The sequence below is a fragment of the Tyto alba genome, unplaced genomic scaffold (genome assembly GCF_018691265.1).
Source record: "Tyto alba isolate M040663 unplaced genomic scaffold, T.alba_DEE_v4.0 Super-Scaffold_13, whole genome shotgun sequence".
NCBI classification, from domain to species: Eukaryota; Metazoa; Chordata; class Aves; order Strigiformes; family Tytonidae; genus Tyto; species Tyto alba.
This window is the reverse complement of record NW_024881275.1, coordinates 31740404-31759565: the sequence shown is the minus strand read 5'-3', so window position 1 is coordinate 31759565 and position 19162 is coordinate 31740404. Positions and strand designations below refer to the sequence as shown.

General features: G+C 52.9%; 1 protein-coding gene across 2 annotated transcripts; it reads right to left on the bottom strand.

The window, feature by feature from the left end:
* Positions 1 to 210: 210 nt before the first annotated feature.
* Positions 211 to 16044, bottom strand: KLF9 (Kruppel like factor 9). 2 transcript variants are annotated; one of them, XM_042787809.1, is made up of 3 exons: positions 15760 to 16044; positions 14820 to 15438; positions 211 to 1391 (listed from the first exon to the last, which is right to left on the bottom strand). In XM_042787809.1, exons 2-3 carry the CDS (start codon positions 15286 to 15288, stop codon positions 1159 to 1161), a joined length of 702 nt encoding a protein of 233 aa, XP_042643743.1. In that variant the 5' UTR covers positions 15289 to 15438; positions 15760 to 16044; the 3' UTR covers positions 211 to 1158. The 2 variants fall into 2 exon arrangements, with proteins under 2 accessions (XP_042643743.1, XP_032866309.2); XM_033010418.2 differs by lacking the exon at positions 15760 to 16044 and having other exon boundaries at positions 14820 to 15556.
* Between the last annotated feature and the right edge of the window lie 3118 nt (positions 16045 to 19162).

Sequence of the window (19162 nt, the reverse complement as noted above, 5' to 3'; positions counted from 1 at the left end):
AGAGTGCTCTTAAGGAAAGGTCTACTCTCTCCATAAGCACACACAACTCCCATAAGACTCCGCAGGAGTTAGGCAAGGGTATGAAGAGAATAAATCTTTAAGGCAAGTGTAGGAAGAGAAAAAGCCTTTAAAAAAGCAGCCATTTATAAAGATAGTTGCTGTTGTTATGCATCCATTCAGACAAAACACAGAAGAATAAAGCACTGTTAGTGGCATTTCTATAATACAGTACTGTATTTATTGACAAAGTAGAAGTATAGGATCGACTGAGAGACTTGCGCTCCTGCTCTCACACCCCCGCCACATTATCCAGGCTGACTCGTATTTTTCCAGGTAAGAGAATAACAGAGCAAAATACACACACGGTCAGAAAATGACTGAGCTGTTGTAGGTCTTTTTTTGCTTTAAGTATCTTCTTGAATTATACATGTCATTACTGGAAAAGTGCAGCTTATATTCAAAAGTATAGATAATAAAAAGAAAAATTAAAAAGACCCATTTACTTTAATGGGCCTTCTTGAGTATAAATTCACCGTATCTCAGTATATCAGTCAGATGCTATTAGTAACATATGTAAAGTTTCTCTTAACAGTCTCTTCAAATGCAGAATCATTCTGAGACAGAAGTAAACCCACTTCTACAATGTGCTATGGAGTTTTTATCTGAGTTATTTATGTGACTCGGAAAGCGGTTTTACTCAACAAACTCTAAATACAAGCAGCATTACACTGTTCAACAAAACATGTTCATGAAACAACAATCACAAAGACTTTGGGGTCACGCTACTGTGGCGGCACAGGCCGGACCATCCAGTCAGACGTATGTACACCAGCATCAATGCTTTACATTAGAGGAGGTGGTCGCCTCCTCTGCTGGCCATCCCTTCCCTCCTCTCACCCCGCAGTCCACTTGCTCCAGACCGCTGTTCCCAGCACAGGGCGGGGAGGTGGAGGATGGAGAGGAGGGGCACGGAGTATTTGTTTAATTTTTTTTTTTTTTTTTTTTTTTTTTTTTTTTTTGAAACATCGGCTACATGTGCTTTTGGACAGTGAGGGCGACCGGCGCTGCAGCAGATGCTGGTGCTCCGGGACCACTGCCTGCCTCCTCACTGCGGCTCGCCTGCCCCCGCCGCCTCCCTCCTCGGGGCCAGCCCTGCCTTCACAAGGAGCTGCCAGAGCCAGACTTTTTGGATCGCTTGATCATGCTGGGGTGAAACTCAGTGTGGCGGCGGGCGTGCTTTGTCAGGTGGTCGCTCCGCATGAACCGCTTCTCGCAGAGGGGGCATCGGAACTGTTTCTCGCCAGTGTGGGTTCGGTAGTGCCGGGTGAGCTCGTCAGAGCGGGAGAACTTTTTAAGGCAGTCGGGCCACGTGCAGGGGAACGGTCGCTCGCCTGCGGGGAGGAAAGGATGGCAAGACATTCAGTGGGGTGGGGGTAATGCAGGCCAGCACGTACCAGTTTCGCCGGGGAACACGCTGCTGAGGGGAAAAAGCTGCTTTTGTTTCCTGCCATGGTGCCAACGTCTGTGGAGTTGTTGATGACTCGCTTCATCAGGTTTCAGTCTCACCTCCAGCAGAAGCCAAAAACCCCTCCAACCGCATGAAACTCGCACTCTGGTGAGGAACCTTACATGACCCCAAAGGCTGTCAAAACAACAGATGAGCTCTGCTTGTGCCTGTACATTTTTCGTATCAGGCCCGCTATGGCAGTTTGAGAAAGGAGTGCCAATATTATTCCTCTGACACTTCCATTCTGCTGAATAAAATAATTTGTAACCATTAGCAAAGAAGCCAAAAATAATCTTTCACCTAGGACAAGTCATTCTAGCCCAGGGAGAACTGAGCGGGGAGGGACTGGGGAGGGCGGTGCACACGTAGAGCAAAACTGCTGTGACTGCAGAGAGAAGTCCCATGCCCCCCTCTGCTCCCTTCCCCTAGAAATCCATGCTGCTCCCGACAGTACAGGTCTCCCCTCAGTCTCTTAGACAGCTGATTGGAATACGGGAAAACGACTTCATTATTCACAGCTCTGTAGGCATAAATGTTTGCTACAATGATGGTGAAGAACTAAACCCAAATACCTTAACCTAAACCACACAGCACCTTTGCTTTTAAGAACAAGGATTGAACAGCATTCCCTATGATCTGCTTGGCACCCACAGTTCTCTTTAGGTCACACAAGTTTTGCCTAAAGGCATAGACCCAATGTCTCCTGACCAGCAAGGCTGACCCTAGTCCATGGCAGATGGAAATCAGAGACGCTTAAGTTCACATGAAAGCTTTCAATCACAGACATCATGTACCACTGCAGTTTGATGCCTTAATTCCCTTTCTTAAGAGTCTCCTGAAGGAAATAAAAATGACAGCTATGTGACAGCTATTTATAGTCAACCATGAAATATAAAAACTATCCCAGGAGTTTTCCAGCTTGTAAGAGTTGAAAAGAAACTCAAGAACTCAAGTATTTCTTGGTATTGCGAAGTTTAGCACAACAGGCAAGCTTGCTTTACAGAGTGCAAAAAAAATGAGTAATTCACATGGAAGTGTGCCTCAGAGTCCTCCCCAGACACAACACCAGTGACAAAAGGCTAAGGGTTTGCGTGAACAGCCCAGATGCCAGGAGGACAACCAGCAGTGGGAAGTAAAGCAGAGCTGTAGGGAGGAGGAATGTGGCTGGGGGAGTAACTGGTAGCATCCAAAAGGCCAAGGAGGATGAGCTAAGATGGGGTGTAACTACACCATGGGCCCTGAAAGCCCCAGTGAGCCTACCTTAAATAACACTGCCCGGCTCCTGACGTTACAGTGCTCCCTGACAGGCGGCTGCTCCGTTGCAGACTGAGCAGCAGAGCTGCAGCCGCACGAGCAGAGCCGTGCAGGTCACAGCAGCCCCTCGGGCAGCTGCTTTCTTCCCTCAACTCACAGCAGTGCTGGTCCTTGGTCAGGGCAGAAGGATGCAGAGGGAGCAGAGCCAGCCCAGTGCCCGAGCCTGGTGCAGGCACAGCTGCCAGCCATCCTGACTGGGGCTATTTTTTTTTATTTATTTTTTTTTTAATAAACAGGTTTCTTGGCTCCCTGCTGTACGCATTATAGACATGGTTGGAAGACTTTCCGAACAACCACCGTCTGTATGAAATAAATTAATTAAAATAGTACGTAGGCTTACATGCGCGCGAAGGCCACGACCGCGGCTACACGGCTGAGCAGCACCGGGAGCTGTACAAAGCAGTGGCACCAGTGCCCCACCACCCTCCCCTGGCTCTGCCCTGCCCAGCCCCTGCCCTTGGCATCAGAGGCGAGCGTTTCACTTGCGCTGCTCTTTTGCCATCTCACGGTTTCTGTCACAGCTCCGGGAAGCAGGCATCAGTGGGGGGTGCAGAACAGCTTTCTAGCTCCCCCCCCGGGAATGTGTGAGAAGTGCTATACATCTGGCATGTGTGGAAGCATCTAGTATACAGCTCTAGGTCAGGCACTCACACCCCAGAGCAGTGGGAGCAGCTCAGGCATCCTGCCCCATTCCCACAAGCCATGTTTCCAACCACCTACCTCAGGACAGCTCTTCAGCCTGCAGAAGTGCCTAGGTGAGACAACAAGGATCACAGCCTTTGGGGTGCAGCATCTACATTTGAGGCATGATAGTATCCAACCTGGGTGCCTAAAAGCAGTGTGTTGAATCTGGCCCCACACAGCCCTTGAGGAAACTGGGCTTTCCTCTCCTCCCCCCCCTGTCCCGTTCCCAGAATTGCAGATCGGAAGACAAAATGGAGGCTGGTTACTGGAATTCCCTCTGAAATGTGGTGAGGGCAGCGTGACCTCCACCACTGCTACCCTGCACACCCACTTCACGTGCCATGGGAAAGCGCCTTTAGGTTACGCAGTGCAACCACAAAGCTTCAGAGAAAGGCAGGGCTCACTCAGGAGCCCTTGGGGATATTTGGCACTGCATTCCCCCAGGGAGCCAGCCTTGGGCTCTGTCCTGGGTTGAGTGAGTGGTCGGGTTTTTTTGGTGGCAGGGGAGGGGGCTATTGGGGCGGCCCCCTGTGAGAAGCTTCTCGAAGCTCCCCCAGCTCCACGTCAGCTCCACTTCTGTTTGGGAAATTGAGCCAATCAGCTGCACCTCTGCAATAACGTATTTAAGAAGGGACGTGGTGACGGGCAGTGGGACTTGTGAGGAGGAGTTGCTGCAGCTGCGTGAACACCAAGGTCAGTGGAGGAACGGAGGAAGAAAGGAGGGGGGAGGTGTGCCGGAGCAGAGACCCCCCTGTATCCTGTGGGGAGACGGCAGGGCGGCCCCCCCTGCCACCCATGAAGATCTACGGTGGAGCAGACATTGATTTACGGCCTGTTGCTCCTGCTCAGATGATCAAGGTTCTGTGCCCGAAGAAGGCCGGGGTCTCATGGGAAAAGGCAGCCCCACTGCTGCAATTCAGTGCTGGGAGGATTGCAGCATGCGGGGGAGTCCCACGCTGGAGCAGCTTGGGAAGGGCTGCAGCCGTGGGAGAGAATCCAGTCGGAGGAAGTTGGTGACCCATGACGGAGCAGTGTGGGGAGCACTGCGGCCCATGGGAGGAATTCAAGTTGGAGAAAGTTTGTGGAGGACTGTCTCCTGTGAGAGGGGGACCACGATGGAGCAGGAGGAACAAGTTCCAGACACTCCCCTCACCGGAGATGGAAGAAGCAGCAGCACTGACTGCACCCCCCCATTCCCTGCCCCTGCGCCACTGGGGGAGGAGGTAGAGATATCGGGAGCAGAGCTGAGCCCGGGAAGAAGGGAGGGGTGGGGGGAAGGTGTTCTCAAGATATGGCAATGCTTCTCACTGTCCTACTCTGTTATGTGTTGTTAGTGTCTGTAATAAATGTATGTTCTTTTTTTTTCTTCCCCTAACGAGTCTGCCTCTTGCTCGTGATCATAAAGGGGAATTTTTCTCCATCCCCGTCCTATCTTGAAGCCCAAGCCTGGCTCTCTGTCCCTTCTCATTGCCGGAGGGGAAGGGAGAGAGAGCTGCTGCATTGTGGTTGGCTGCCAACCAGGCCCAAACTACAACAGGCTTGGCGGGGGCAGCACACCGAAGGCCGTCAGAGGCATGCCCTGCTACCGACGGGAGAGCCCCCATGCACCGGGACTGCAAAGGCGGCGGAGATCGCTGCCAGGGACAGGCGGCCGCAGTCCCTCCGATGCACGAGAGCTACCGCCGGCACCTGAGGCCTACCGCCCAGCCCCCAAATACAATGGCAGAGAACAGCTTCACCACCTCAGCAATAGAAGCCTGTGGAGGCTGTCGCAGCCACTTTGGAAGTGTGGATATGAAAGTAGGCCAGGCATAATCCCCGGCACCCACACGCATTAAACTCCAGACTTCTTGGAGCAGAGAGACAAGGGGGAGGGAGGCTTTTCCAGGCCCTCGGGGGCTGTCTCTGAGCCTGAAGAGCTGCTGCTCCCCTCAGTCACAAAGCTTAACGGGTGACACCAGCCCAGAGGGATGGCACTTCACTGATGGACTTAGTAGGTGCAGAGCAGGGGGTGGAGTGTGCGTCCAGGAGGCTTTTAAGGCAAGGTAGAGATACCCGATGATGTGATGATTGTCCACTCAGCAGAACTGGTTGCTTTATTTGCTGATTGCATTTGACACGCTATTTTTTAAAGCAGCAGAGACATTTCTGAAAGAGTCCACTGAGCCAACAGGTCTCGCAACATACACAGCTGGGCGGTCAATGGCCCACAGAGCTGCAATGCAACCTAGTGCTGCCTCCAGCTGGTGATACGGATTTCTGTGTCACAACTCAGTCAGTAAATACCTTTCCCATATGATTTCTGTCCTTTAGTTTTGGGAGTAGTAATGCTAAAGCTTGAAATGAGCAGAACGAACCATCAAAACAGGGTGCTATTATACAGTGTTTCCTTTGGTGGCAGTATGCTACCTACATTTTAAGATATGCATTAGACAGGACTTCCAACAAGAGACGAAGGAATGGTCAATAGTGTATCATACCTTAAAACTATGTGTGATGGGATCTGAACACAAGAGATAGACTATGTCAGTAATTTTCCTAAAAAAAAAAACAAAAACAAAAAACCCACAAACATATATCCAGGGCAGCTTACAGAAGTAACAAGTGAAATGAACTCATTTACAGGTTATAGGAATAGGTGCATCTGCAGAACTCCCATTCTTTGTCCTGTGTGCCACCAGGAATGTAGTGGGAGACATAGTTTCTGCTGACCACAAGCTAATGGTGGCTATTCAGATGTCTTCTCTGGAATCTAAAGAATTACTGCCTCTGCAGCCCTGGCTTGCTTTAAATCCCATATGGATATCGAGGCCATTGAGGATCCTTTTGATCTTTGTTCTCTCGCCTCACCTGACCTTTCCTTCCTGTTCCTTCTTCCCACCCGCTACTGGAAATGGTTAGTTTCTTCTTTCTCTGTGCGTTTAAACTCTGTATTCAAGCTGCTTTGTATGACCTGAGGCAGGTCAACTTTTCCATTTTATTCTGAATAGGTGGTAAATTATTCAGGATTTTTGCCCTGCCCTGGGACATTTCAGATTTTCCCACATTGTAGTCTTGTGCAGGAAGGGTTTCTGAAAAAGACAGAAGGAGCATTAGCAGACTCGTTACTAGTACAGGTAATACTGGTATCCTGATTCACCATCTGCTTTCTCACTACAAAATCCTGCTTTAGATGTGGATGACTGAGGTTAGGAGCTGCAGTTCATGGTAGCTTTAACAAAGATGAAGTCGTCTGGGCAACCAAGGGACAGATAAGTTCCGAGTGACTTTTCTGGGAGCGGGGAGGCTGTGTTTGAAAAAGTGGAAGACAAAGTTGATGACCACACACTTGGGCAATTCTCTTGGTGTGTAACAGGACATGCACTGGGACTGGAGCACACTGAGCTCCTGTGGTGGAAGGAAGTACTAATTTTATGTGAAGTACTAAAACTGCTTGAGCACTGGCTTTACAGAAGACATTCAGAGATTGCTGTTGGTATGGACCAAAGCCTGCCCAAGACGGATGGTTTGCTAGGCTCACACTGTCTTCCTCACTGACAGAAGTCAGGCTGGACCCAGACATGAGTCCAGTCTGGCATTAGTACTAGCTAATGCAGAACAGTCTGTTGTCAAATAATGCTAATGATGCTGCTTCACACATTAACTAGAAAGCCAAATGGACTGTAGCTACAGCTGCACCAGTGGACACCTAACTAGACACCCCTGACTGACCCAAGTTATTAAAGACGAGACCACCAAGCACATGGTAGGACCGTGCTGCCTGGTACTCGTAGCAGCAACTACTTTAAGTATCAAAACTGAAGAATGGTTCGAAGTTTGGCTTCTGGGATGCGGCGTCTGTATGTGGCTCCCACTCCCTGCCTGGCCACTGGCCGGGCACAGCGAGCCCATGACTCTCGCTGCAGGGACACCCACCCTGCCCGCCGCAAGCTGCCCTGAAGACCAAACTGCAGCAAGGCTGGCCCCTCCTGCCAGAAGCCTGAAGCAGCTGAGAGGAAAGAGGGGGGAGGCAAAGCACACAAATGTGGAAAGCCCAAATAGCGAAATCTCTTGCCATCAGGCAAGAGCAAAACTACTTAGCAAAACAGGACTGGCATAATCAGCTCTGCATGGTTCAAATGCGAGATAGTCTAATTCCCACATTCATCTTTCACGATCCTCCTGTACCTCTCTGGCTGCTGGAGCTTGAAGTTTCCAAAGACATCTTGGTACCCTAGGAATAACTGGTCCTGAACCACAATCCTCGACTTAGAGATGACAATGACATGCATTTCTTTTTTGTCTTTTTTTTTTTTTTTTTTTCCTGTGATCCCACTCAGCCACCGTTCTTGCATGTCTCAGTGTCTCCTGAAGTATGACAGGTTCTGTAGGTGGATGTCAAGAACACAGTCCGGCTTATTGCTAGGGTGGCAGGCTCTCTCCCTTGCTGCAGAATAGTTGTTATCTCAGGTCTCTTGCTTTTTTCCCCACCCAGTGCATTGCTTGCCCCACATACCCTGAAAGAGCAATGTCTTGTGGGACATTGGACTTTGAGTGACCACATGCAAGATATTCTGGTGAAGATGGATCTTACAGACATCTGTGTGTCCACTTTGGGGCAGAAGGACCAGATGCCTTTCAAACAGCCTTTTTCCTCTTCTGAGCTATTGCAAAACCAGATCATTAAAAGGCGTGGCAACCACAGGTTAGAGAGGCTGGTGCGAAACAGCACAGAGCAAGATCAGCGGTGAGGATGCCAGGTACCGTGTGCCTAAAATGAGGGTTTCTGCAACACCTAAACTGTGCCCATCCGATCTGGCCACAAATCAGACAGGCAGTGCCTACAGGACAGGCGATGGATAGATGGGTGGCAGCAAGGGGTTTATTCTGCCAGCACTCAGGACTAAACACCACAGGCCTATTCAGGTGTTAAAATGCTGCTTTTGGCAAGTATTTAGACTGCTCTGACATCCTCAAAACCACTGCTCCACAGCTGCTTGCACATGCAGGTGCTTGAGTCTTTTACAAAAGACCAGATGCAAAACCACCTGCTAAAACCCACCACTGCTGAGCTACTGGGAGCCTAAATCCCCCTGAGACACAGTCTTGGTGTTACCCCCATGTGACACGGCATCAGATGCAAGGGATACCCTTACAGATTCTTTGCCAGATCACAACTGTCCCTGCCTGCCTCACCAAAGGCTTTCTTTTGGAGAGTGTGCCTCCTTATCTCTCTCTCTCTCTGTCGGGGGAAGCTACCTGGGGGAGGAGAGACCACTCCAAACCTCACTGGAAAGTTAAATCTGCCCTTTCATACCTGGGAGGAGTGCCCTCAGCAGTACACTCTTGGGTACATGGGACAAGTTCCTACCTCATCTCCCTTCTTATTTTATCTTCATTTGAACTTCCTCCATTTTGCAGCAATACTTAAATATTAACCGAGCAAGGGAGAGACCAACTCCTAGCCTGGCACTCAGGTAAGTTTAAGGCACTTACCTGAGATCAAAGAGCACTGGGATTAACTTCTTGCTCTGTCCAAATGATTAAATGCTGGATAAGGGGGAACAGCTTTGACAGGGGAAGAAGGAATGCAATTTTACATGCATCCAGAAAAGATATATTGTTTTTTCACTATGACTTTATTAGCCAGTGTTTCAGACTTCCCTCAAGTTTAAGGTATTTATGGAGTGCTCTCAGGCTATTCACAGTCATCGTTACTTGACTGCAGACAGTGAACTACGCTACCACAAGTAAACAGTACCTGAAGCATGCTTTGCCATCACTACCTCAGACTCTGCCTATTTGATCTTAACTTGGTCCCTCCCTGCTCTTCCAGCTGCAGGTTTGGGAGCTGTGCGAGGCCACAAGCGGCAGCCGGGTGCACAACAGCAGAGCAGCTGACGAAAGGGAACGATGATCATGTCTGCAGGGATCCTAAGAGCTGGTGCTGCAAGACACACAAGTTATCAAGAGCAGGTGACAGCCACCACACGGTCTTCAATGCCATGGCATAACAGTAAAGCTGCGTTTTCAATACATCCATCTGGAAACAGGAGTCACACTCTTATGGGTGATGCCTGCTCACTGCTTCTGTCCTACATGTGCACTTCTTTCATTGACTCAATAATACACAAATCTTTCCAGAGTGTTTTCCCATTGTGACACATACACCTGACTTAAAGTTTTTATTTTTTAGCACAAAACAAACCAAACAACAACAACAACAACAACAACAACAAAAAACAACAACAAAACAAAAACACCATAAAAAGCTGGGAGTCAGGCAACACTGAACTTGAGGATTTTTGCCTACCTTACTCAGCTGGCAAGGCTTCCAGTCAGTATGATCATGTTTCTCCAAGACCTGGAAACATGCCCATTAGAACTCCAGCAATTTGCACATTTGCATTAACCCTCGAGAATGGGTGTTTCAGACGGAGGTGTGAATTTAGCAAAAAAGGTTCTGCTGGCTCCACTTTCTGCTCTTCAGTTTTATTCTAAAGTATCTGGCAAAGAGGGGCTTAAAATGCTAAATTTCAGATTATGCTCCCACAAAATACCCAGAAAAGCTCCCAGAGAGCAGAGTATTGTCAACATACCAGCATCTGTACAGTCTGTTGAGTTAGTGATAATCTCGAACACAAATAACAAAGCAGCACAGTCAAAACAAAACTGATACAGGGGCAGGATCGATGCAGTGATATCTAGATCGCAGCACTAGGCAGCTGCAGTGCTTACCTTTCCTTTCTACCAGAAATGCTCCTCAGCTTCACCACATGAGCTGCTGACCTGCAGCTCCATGCCCCTGCCTGCAGCCCTGCTACCGAAACAACATCGGTGAAACCCAAGGGCCAGGAGAGCTCAAGGGTGCATCAGCTGCCCGATGTAACAAAACTGCTGTCATTGTTTGGAGCTGTTCTACACGATGATGCAGTTGGCTGAAACGCCTAGCTGAAGAGGGTTTTAGTGTGTCTAACCTCTTAATTAAAGGTATGCAGTGCAGATGTGAACCTCCGCAGCACCAGCACCACGTATTGAGAAGCATTTGGGATTTGGCTCCACAAGCAAGTAAACTGCAGGTCTTGTGTGAGGCAGCATCTCCCAAGGCAGCTTTATGGCACCTTCTCTATCCCCCTTTCCTCAGCAGGAGGATCTGCTCTCAGCAGCCACATGCCCTTTAACTGGCTTGTATTCACACCATCATAACAAATGTACATTCCTTGAAGTTTTTTTCCTCCTGCCAGTTTCCCTCCCTGTTGGTATCTTGCCCTTTGCTCTGCGCTCTCTGCCCGAGCCTTCTGACTGAGGTTATTGTTTACTCTCGTACGCCTTTACTTCCCTGGAAACCCTCTGGCCAGCACATCTCTATCTGATTAAGCTGCCCACCCTCCCCCACCTCCTTCATTTTGAGGCTAATAATAACCCTACACATTACTGGCCAAAATCAAACCCCTATTTAGAGAAGTGTGTGTATTTTCAAGGTAACTTTCTGCATATCTGCTGTTACTTGTCCTTTTCTTGGTCAGCCGGGTCCCTCACCTTCTCCTGACCCTTGCGCTGCTGCCAGGGCTCAGGTCTCGTGCACGTCTTGCCAGTGCCTCCGGGCCTCCTTCTGTGCTGTGAAGGGAAGGTCTGCGAGACCCAGTCGTGCCACCTCAGTGCTCAAGACTCCCAAGCAGACAGAGCACTCGTAATCCCTTCTGCCACCGCCAAACTTCAGCAGAGTTGATGTGTCCTATACTCCCATAACACCACCCCATACAGGACAGGGAAACCTGAGGAATGGTCACATTGTAGAGCTATCCCGCCACATGCCTTCCAAACGAACAGCCTTTTGGCTTGCGAGCCACTGGGGATAGTACTGTCTTTTCTCTCCGACACCAAGCACCGTGTACCTCAGAGATGTTACTGGAAACAGCTTACACAGAACAGCCATACCTGTAACGCTCTTCCTGCTCAAGACACCAGAACTTAAATAATAAATTCCAAGTTATTTTTGGACGGTACTGAAGAGACAGGGCAGGCAATAGCTCAGCTTCAGCTATATGCTTGTCCTTGTATCCCGGGACTTTGCAGGTTAGTACGTTTTGAATGTAAGGTACACACACATGACAGAACAAAAAAGTGCCTGATCGTATCGCAGAAACACCAGGAGCCTGGCAAGGAATGAAAGGACTATCCCCCCTGGAAGGGGTAGAGTCCAGACTTCCTTGGCTTCCTACAAATCCTGCTCTACTAAGCCAGGCTGAATTCAGTGGAGTTGGCAGCACAAGCAAAGGGGCTGTTAGCACAACTAGGATGTGCAGTGCCATCCACTGACCTTTTCCTGTTAAGATCAGCACAGGAGACAATTTCTGATCGATGGCTAATTTGGATCTTCTGGAAATTGATCTACAGTCACCAAAGGCCCAACTTCAAGCCGTTATACAGATATTATTATGCTCTGAAATATGGAATGCCGTTGAACCAATAGGTTCAAAGAATCATTAATAAGATACAGACTCTAACCTCCGAGCATCAAGTCTTCGGTCTTCTACCTTTATGTGGTCGTTCATTTCCTGCTTTCCACTAGCTTACCAGTGACAACCTGGTGAGTTTTTAGATTCCTACCATTACACAGCACGGAGCAGTGTCCATAGCTTTCCAACTTCAAGCTCACGGGTGTGAACAGAAATCCTAAAGCCATTTTCCAAGATAGAGAGACTAGGATTAAATATTAAAAATTTAAGACCAGGAAGCTTCTACTGGTGGCTGCGTACCTACTTCCACTAAAGGATACACAGCAGTAAGAAACTCACTTGGTGGCCCAATGAAAAACAGCAGGTAGACGAAAGCAATTCAAGAGGCTCAGATACATGAGAGAGAAATTATTTGGAAGAAAAAAAAAAAAAGGAAAGAAAATGGCACCGGGGAGGGAGCATTAATGCTCTGCAATACGCAGTTATGAATAACTCCAGAGGTCCCATTGAATCCCACTGTTGCTAAGGAATTGTTCTGCCATCTATAAAAATAATTAACATTAGCAGTATCGTTTAGCATTTCAGTTAGCTACAATTAACTGTTCACATTAGGAAGCTCTGAAAGTTCATTACTGCTGGATGTCTGTAGTGGTTTTAATCACACAGAACTACCGTGATGGTACATCACTGCATCTGAGTCAAACACCTCATTCTTGGAGCTAAGGACACCCACTTGTGAGCAGCACATGAGAAACCTCATGCCACTTCAGGAGATACTTATTATAACACTACTGCTTACAGCAAGCCACGTGGCTTGTACAGTAAGTACATTAATTTACATGTCATCACCCAGAATGCTATCCCAGTTGATGCCTATTTCGGTTCCTGTATTGGGGTGGATATTTGAGCATGGGGTAGTAAGTGGAAATGATGCTAAGGCATTTTCTTCGTCACTTATGAGCCAACATTTTGCAAGGCATCGGTTACATTCAGCCTCCAAAAGAGCAACAGAGCTGCAGTCTTTCAGACACAACAATCCCTGGCACCCATCCTGAGATCAGTACAGGGTCACCACTGACCATCCTCTCTCCTGGCTCTCGGGGACAGTCTTAACCATCTGACCTCAGAGCTCACCCCTGAGCTCTCCAGTAGCCCTCCTCCTCCTCCTCCTCCTCCTGTCCCCTGATCTCTCGAGCTAAGCCCCCAGAAGATCTGCCAGCCAGGCACAGGTAGGCAGCCAGCACCAGCTCTCCTCCTCCTCCGTGCACGTACATACACCTAGGCACACCAGCAAGCCGGAGCAACGGGAGCTTGGCTGGAGCTCAGATGTGGCCATGCCCTGCCCAGGCAGTGTCAAATACTACAGCAATGCCTCACTGTACCTTCCTCGGGCAATGAGCTCATTTTGTACTTCACCACTTACCCTCGCTGCCAACAGCCAAAATCCAGAAAAGAACCGCCATCTACAGAGCAGACGTGAAGCACGTGAAATAAGCGCTGGCAGCGTTTGCCTCCTTTGATCCGCTCCTTTCCACACGCACACACAAACCTTTAATTTAGAGCAATTTTTAAGCAGCCTTGTGCATTGCACTGTGACCCCAACTGCAATTCAGACACGTAAATGTTTTTCTATTCAGCCACTTGCACTTAAAAAAAAAAAAATAACAAAACAAAACAAAACAAAACCCGAACAACACAACAGCAAAATAACAGAAAACCAGAAAAGTCAAATGCTGTCCCCCCAGCGCTTAGGCAGAGACGGAGGAAGTACAAATTGCTGCAGCAGATTTTTTTTTTTATCTCTAGGTTTGTTTCCATGTGGCCACACCCTCCCTCCCCACGGGCACACGAAGCCCGTGCGGGACACGCCACAGATGGGTCGCAATAACCGGTACCGCGTGGGGGTCAGCTGGGCAGAGTGGAGGCCGGCGCCCAAATTTTCTCGGCCGGAGGGAGCCGCGCCGAGGGTCTAGGGCTTAATCCGGGGGCGGCCCGCTGCCCGGACTCCGCGGGGCTGGAACCGGTTTTTAGGAGAGGTGTTTCTCAGGTCTTCCCCACCAGGTCGCTGGGTCCTTCGGCTGCCGGAGAGGGGGTGTGCCCACGAAACCCGCGGGTACATCTCCCCTCGGTGCAAGGAACCCCCCGGCTGCGGCACCCCGGCCGCGGGGCGCACAGCTCCCCCGCCGCCACGCAAAGTCCACGGGCGGCTCTGCGAGGGCGGGCGGCGCAGCGGGGGAGCGAAACGCGGGGTCCGACGGCGGGGCGCGGGCAGCCCCACGCCCGTCCGCGGCGCGACGCGCTGGGGACCGTCCAGCCCCGGGCTTGTGTGGGTGGGGAATACGCGCCCACGCCAGAGGGCAACACGATTGCCGCCGCCACCGAGCCGGATCGGTGTCCCCCCCGCGAGGCCGCCCCGTCCACGCGAAGTTTACGCGGCTCCCCGGCGGCTGCCCACGGGGGGCGGGCGGGCTCCCGGCCAGGGCGGGCGGCTCCCGGGGCAGCGGGCAGGGCGCGGCGGGAGGAGCTGCCGCAGCCCCGCCCGGGGCGGCCGCCCGCTCCCGCCGGACCCGGGGCTCCGGTCCGGCACCGCGGCGGGGAGGGAAAGGAAGGGAAGAAAGGAGGCGGGGGGGCGGGGGGGGGAGGAAAATGCGGAGGGCGGGGAAGGGAAGGGGAAAAGAAAAAAAAAAAAAAAAAAAAAAAAAAAAAAAGAAAGGAGAGACAAGAAAAAAAAAAAACATCCGATGCCAGAGCGGAAAGGCAGGGCGGCGGGGGCGCGCGGGGACGCCGGGCGCGCCGCCGGCCGGGTTCACCCGAGGACAAGCGCTCCCTCCCTCCCTCCCTCCCTCCCTCCGTCCCCCCCTCCCGCCGCCGCTGACCTGTGTGCACACGGTAGTGCGCCTTCAGGTGGGAGGACTTGCCGTAGACCTTGCCGCAGCCGCTGTAGGGGCACTTGTGCCGCTTCTCGGCCGCCAGCTTCCCCTTGGGGGCGGCCCCGGCGGCGCGCAGGCGGGGGGGCGGCCCCGGCGGCGGGCTGCGGGGCGGGCGGGAGCCCGGCTCGGTGGCCGCGTCGCTGTCGGAGCCCGCGTCCTCGTCGGGGCTCTCCACGCTGTCGCTGCAGACGGAGGGGGCGGGCAGCGGCCGGTACTTGTTCAGCTCCAGCAGGCTCTTGGCGATGGCCAGCAGGGCGCAGTAGTCCTTCCAGGCGTCGCGGGGGTCGCGCAGCTCCCGGGCCGTCTCCCCCTCGCCCGGCACCTTCAGCCGCGCCGCCTCGGGCACGGCGGAGCGGTTGGAGATGGAGACCAGGCACTGCGCCGCCACGAAGTCCACGTAGGCGACGGCCGACATGGTGCGGCCGCGCCCCGACGACGACGACGACGACACAGACGACGACACAGACGACGACGACAGCGGCGGGGCTCCCGGGCGCCCTTCAGTGCGCGCCCGCCGGGCCGGCCGCGCCGCCGCCAGCCATGGCCCGCCCGCGGCGCGGGGTCTCTGCGGCGCGGGGAAGAGGAGGGGGGGAAGGATAAATAGCGGGGCGCCGGGCAGGGCCCTCACCGCGCCCCCCCGGGGGCGGCGCGCCGCCGGGGTGGGGGGGGTGCTGGAGGGGAGGGTGCTGGAAGGGGGGGAGCGCCGCCCGCCGCCCGCGCGCGCGGGCAGGGTCCGGCGCGGGGGTTGGGGGAGAGGAGACGGCCCGCCGCGCCCCCCGCCGCCCGCGCGCGCCCGCCCGCCGACGGCCGCGCCGAGCCCCATCGCGTCAGGCGCGGAGCCGCCCCCCCGATTGGCCGGCGGGCAGGGCTGGCCGGCTCTGTTTACCTTCTCCCCCCGCCACTCACGGCGCCCCTTTTCCAAGGGGGGGTGTGTCCACCGGGCGGCCGCCTCGCCAATCTCCGCGCTCCCTCCCCAGGCCGCGTGCTACTCCGGGCGCCCCGCCGCGCCCCGCTTAAAAGGGACACGCCGCTCTGTCGCCCGGAGGGGAGGTGGGGGGGGCGGGGGGAGAGACGGCGCGCCGCGCCGCGGCTCCTTCCCGGTCGCCGGCAGCGTCCCCTCCCCAGCCGGGGCGGTGTTGCCCCCGGCCGCCGGTTCGGCGCGGGGAGGGCAGCCCGGGGCGGCCGGGGCCCCGCGGCGCCGAGCGGGTTAAATGCCTCCCTGGAAGGCCTACGGTCCCAGCAACCGGCCGGCCAATGGAAAGTGAGCCGGCTGATGTCACTGGCGAGGCCCCCGCCAATCAGCGCAGGGCTCCGAAGGGTGCGCAACACTTGGAAACCCGGCGGGCGCCCGCGAGCGGCCCGGCCACGCCCACCGCCCCGCGGAGAAGGGGGAGGGGGAGGGGCAAAGCGCCCCCGCCCCGCCCCTTTGAGGGGGGTCGGGGGGGAGCGCCCCCCCGGCCCGGGTGTCGGTGACCGGAGCGCGAAGCGGGATGCCCGCCGGGACGGGCCCCGCGGGGACGGGATGGGACGGGATGGCGGCGGGAGGCCCGGCCCCGTGCGGGAGGCGGCAGCCCCGCCGCCCCGCGGAGCCCCCCGCGGAAACCCGGTGCCGCGACACGTTTCACCGCGTCATCACCGAGGCGCGCGGTTCCCGCAGATTCGGTGGACGTGGGGGCTGTGGCGGGGCAGGGGGTCCCCACCCTGGGGCCGCTGCCGCACGGCGCGGGGGCTCGCGCGTCCCGTGACCGGAGCCCCCACGCCGGACACGCACCGCCGCGGAGAAGTTTTGTGACGGTGCAGAAAAGCCGCGCGGGTCCGCGGACAGCGGCGGGGCCGCGGCTTCTCCCTCCCACCCAGCCCACACGAACCCGCGACGCCTGCCAGCTCTCCCCAAAACGCACGTCCCCACCGCGCCGCCGGTGGGGCGCTGCGAAGGCTGGCTGACCCACGCTCGGCCAGAGGGAAGTGGAAAACTTTTCTGGATCGAGTGCTATTTGAAAAAAAAAAAAAAAAAAAAAAATTAAAAAAGGGAAAAGACCGGCCGTCACCCACAACCCGGTGGCACTGAGGGGCCAAGCACGCTAGTTTGTATGTTTTCCCGTCTCGCAAAAGCATCAGGAGAGAGCGTAAACGGGGAAAGTCTTGGCCTTTGCTATAATAACATACATAGGCCTCTGTACAGTATAGCCCAGATTAAACCAGGGTGCCTCTGAAGTCACTGTACAGCTGGAGGGGCACCCCTCTCGGAGTTTCACTCTCCTTTTGTGAATGGTGTCCCAACAGGACCGAGCCGCGGCAGCCCAGGGTCCCAAATTGAACCTCAGTGCCCTTGACTGCAGCCCGTCCTGCCTCGCGAAAACAAGCAGGGCCCAAATGGTAAAGAGCTTTATGGATTGTGGTTAATCTCTTCAACTGAATATGGAAGTAATGGGGAAGCGGCCACAGAAATGAAGCAGTGTTGCTCTCTTCCTGCAGGAAATAAAAATGAGTCAGCCATTTTGTGTGCTAGCATGCTAATTCTCCAGGTACAACCTCGAGCAATAATAATCCTTTATGATGGATAATTGGCGTAAGGCTGAGACATTTGTGCGTATTACCACAGTGGAAAAAAAAAGACCCCCAGAAGCAAAAGAAGTGGTGGCTACATCTGTAGCTGCATCATCCGTAAGGTGATGAAGATCGAACAGAAAGCATGAACAGAGCAGTTTACCTAGCAAGGCAGTCATCAAGGCATGAATGTCACTTTTTTTGCCTCATTCTCAGAGGATTTTTCCCAGCTGATCAGGCACCCGTTGGCCTCCGCTGGTTACAAGGCATCAGGCAGAGTAAGAGGCTGAGATCTCTGGGTTTGGTGGGAAGGAGGAGCGGAAGGTCCTATACCACTAACACTGTCAATAAATACAGCTTTTTCTGTTTCGGACCAGTGGCTGCAATCTTCTCCTCACTTCAGAGGGGCCATAGCATTTTCCGCAGAAACTTGCAGCCCTGGGTCATTCATCTGGACATCTGGGACACAGCTTCAAGTTGTCAGTTGGTCAGCTTTTTCCACAGGACTTTCAGAACTTCTTTGGCTGACACCATCCAAAAGTTCCCACTAGGAGATTTCGTTGTCTACCTTTCAGTGACATGGAAGTTGCTCCTCAGATAATGACTTGCCTAGTACAAGGTTAATCATCACGTTAAAAAATCCTCCATTACGTACCTCTTATGTTAATTTATACAGTTCAGAGAGAAAAGTGTTAATAACCGAGAAAAAAAAAAAAAAAACAAACAACAAACTTTATTTGTTTGCTAACTTTTTTTTTTGTTTGTCTGTTTGGTTGGTTTTGAGCTAACTCTTGACATGTAGCTTAAAGGTCAGAAAATAATCTGTGGATCTGTGGCCATTTCCATAATGAGGAAGCATACTGTACTTTTAAAAGAATTCCAGTATGCCTCCAAGAGTACATTGCTTATTAAAGGCAAAATAACACCTTTCATTTTGAGGTATGTAGTAGTCCAAAACTCCAAGACTCCAAGCTAATTAGGTCCAAACAGCATTTATGAAGTGTTGCCAGTGAAATTTTATATTTGGAGACGTCGTCAAAATGACCACAGCTACTTTCTGAACAGCAGTATGTACGTGCCGGGGGACGGGACTCTGCTCACAAACTCCTTCGTTTTTCAGACAATCCAGATACTGGGGGCCATAACCTGGATTTGTCTGTGGCAAAAGTAACATCTGGATTTGGTTTCAGAGCATCCATTTACTCCGTAGCTCAGTTTTTCATTCACAGCAAAGCTAATTTTTTGTAATACCGAGGCTAATCAAGGGTGATTATCGTAGCTTGTACGGATAATAGCTTAAACCCACCACAGCACTTCGATGCAGCCCTGACACCAAATGGCACTCACTTGCCTAAGGCTGGAGTCCAAATTCAAGCAGCTGCCTGCGGCTCCAAACCAGCTGCCCGTGGGCAGATGTTTGCCCTCTGCACGGTCCCCAGGGGCAGGAACGTGGCACATCTGGCTGCTCCCTCCCCGATGCGCAAGCAGGAGGTGTTGTGGGGGGCACAGGTGAGGAAGGCGGTGACCCCCAGGCGGGTGGGAAAGGCACGGGTGGGGGCTCAGCTCACAGCCGGCGGCTCATGCGTGGGGGGGGGGGGGGGGAGGGCAGGGAGATATCGCAGGGGGAAAGTAGCAAAGAAGGAAATGAGAAATGAGACTCTGGTGCCTGCAAAGAAGAAGGAGAACAAGCCTGTGTGTTTGTCTACGTGAAGGAGAAGGCCATCCTACCCCTGGCGCTTACG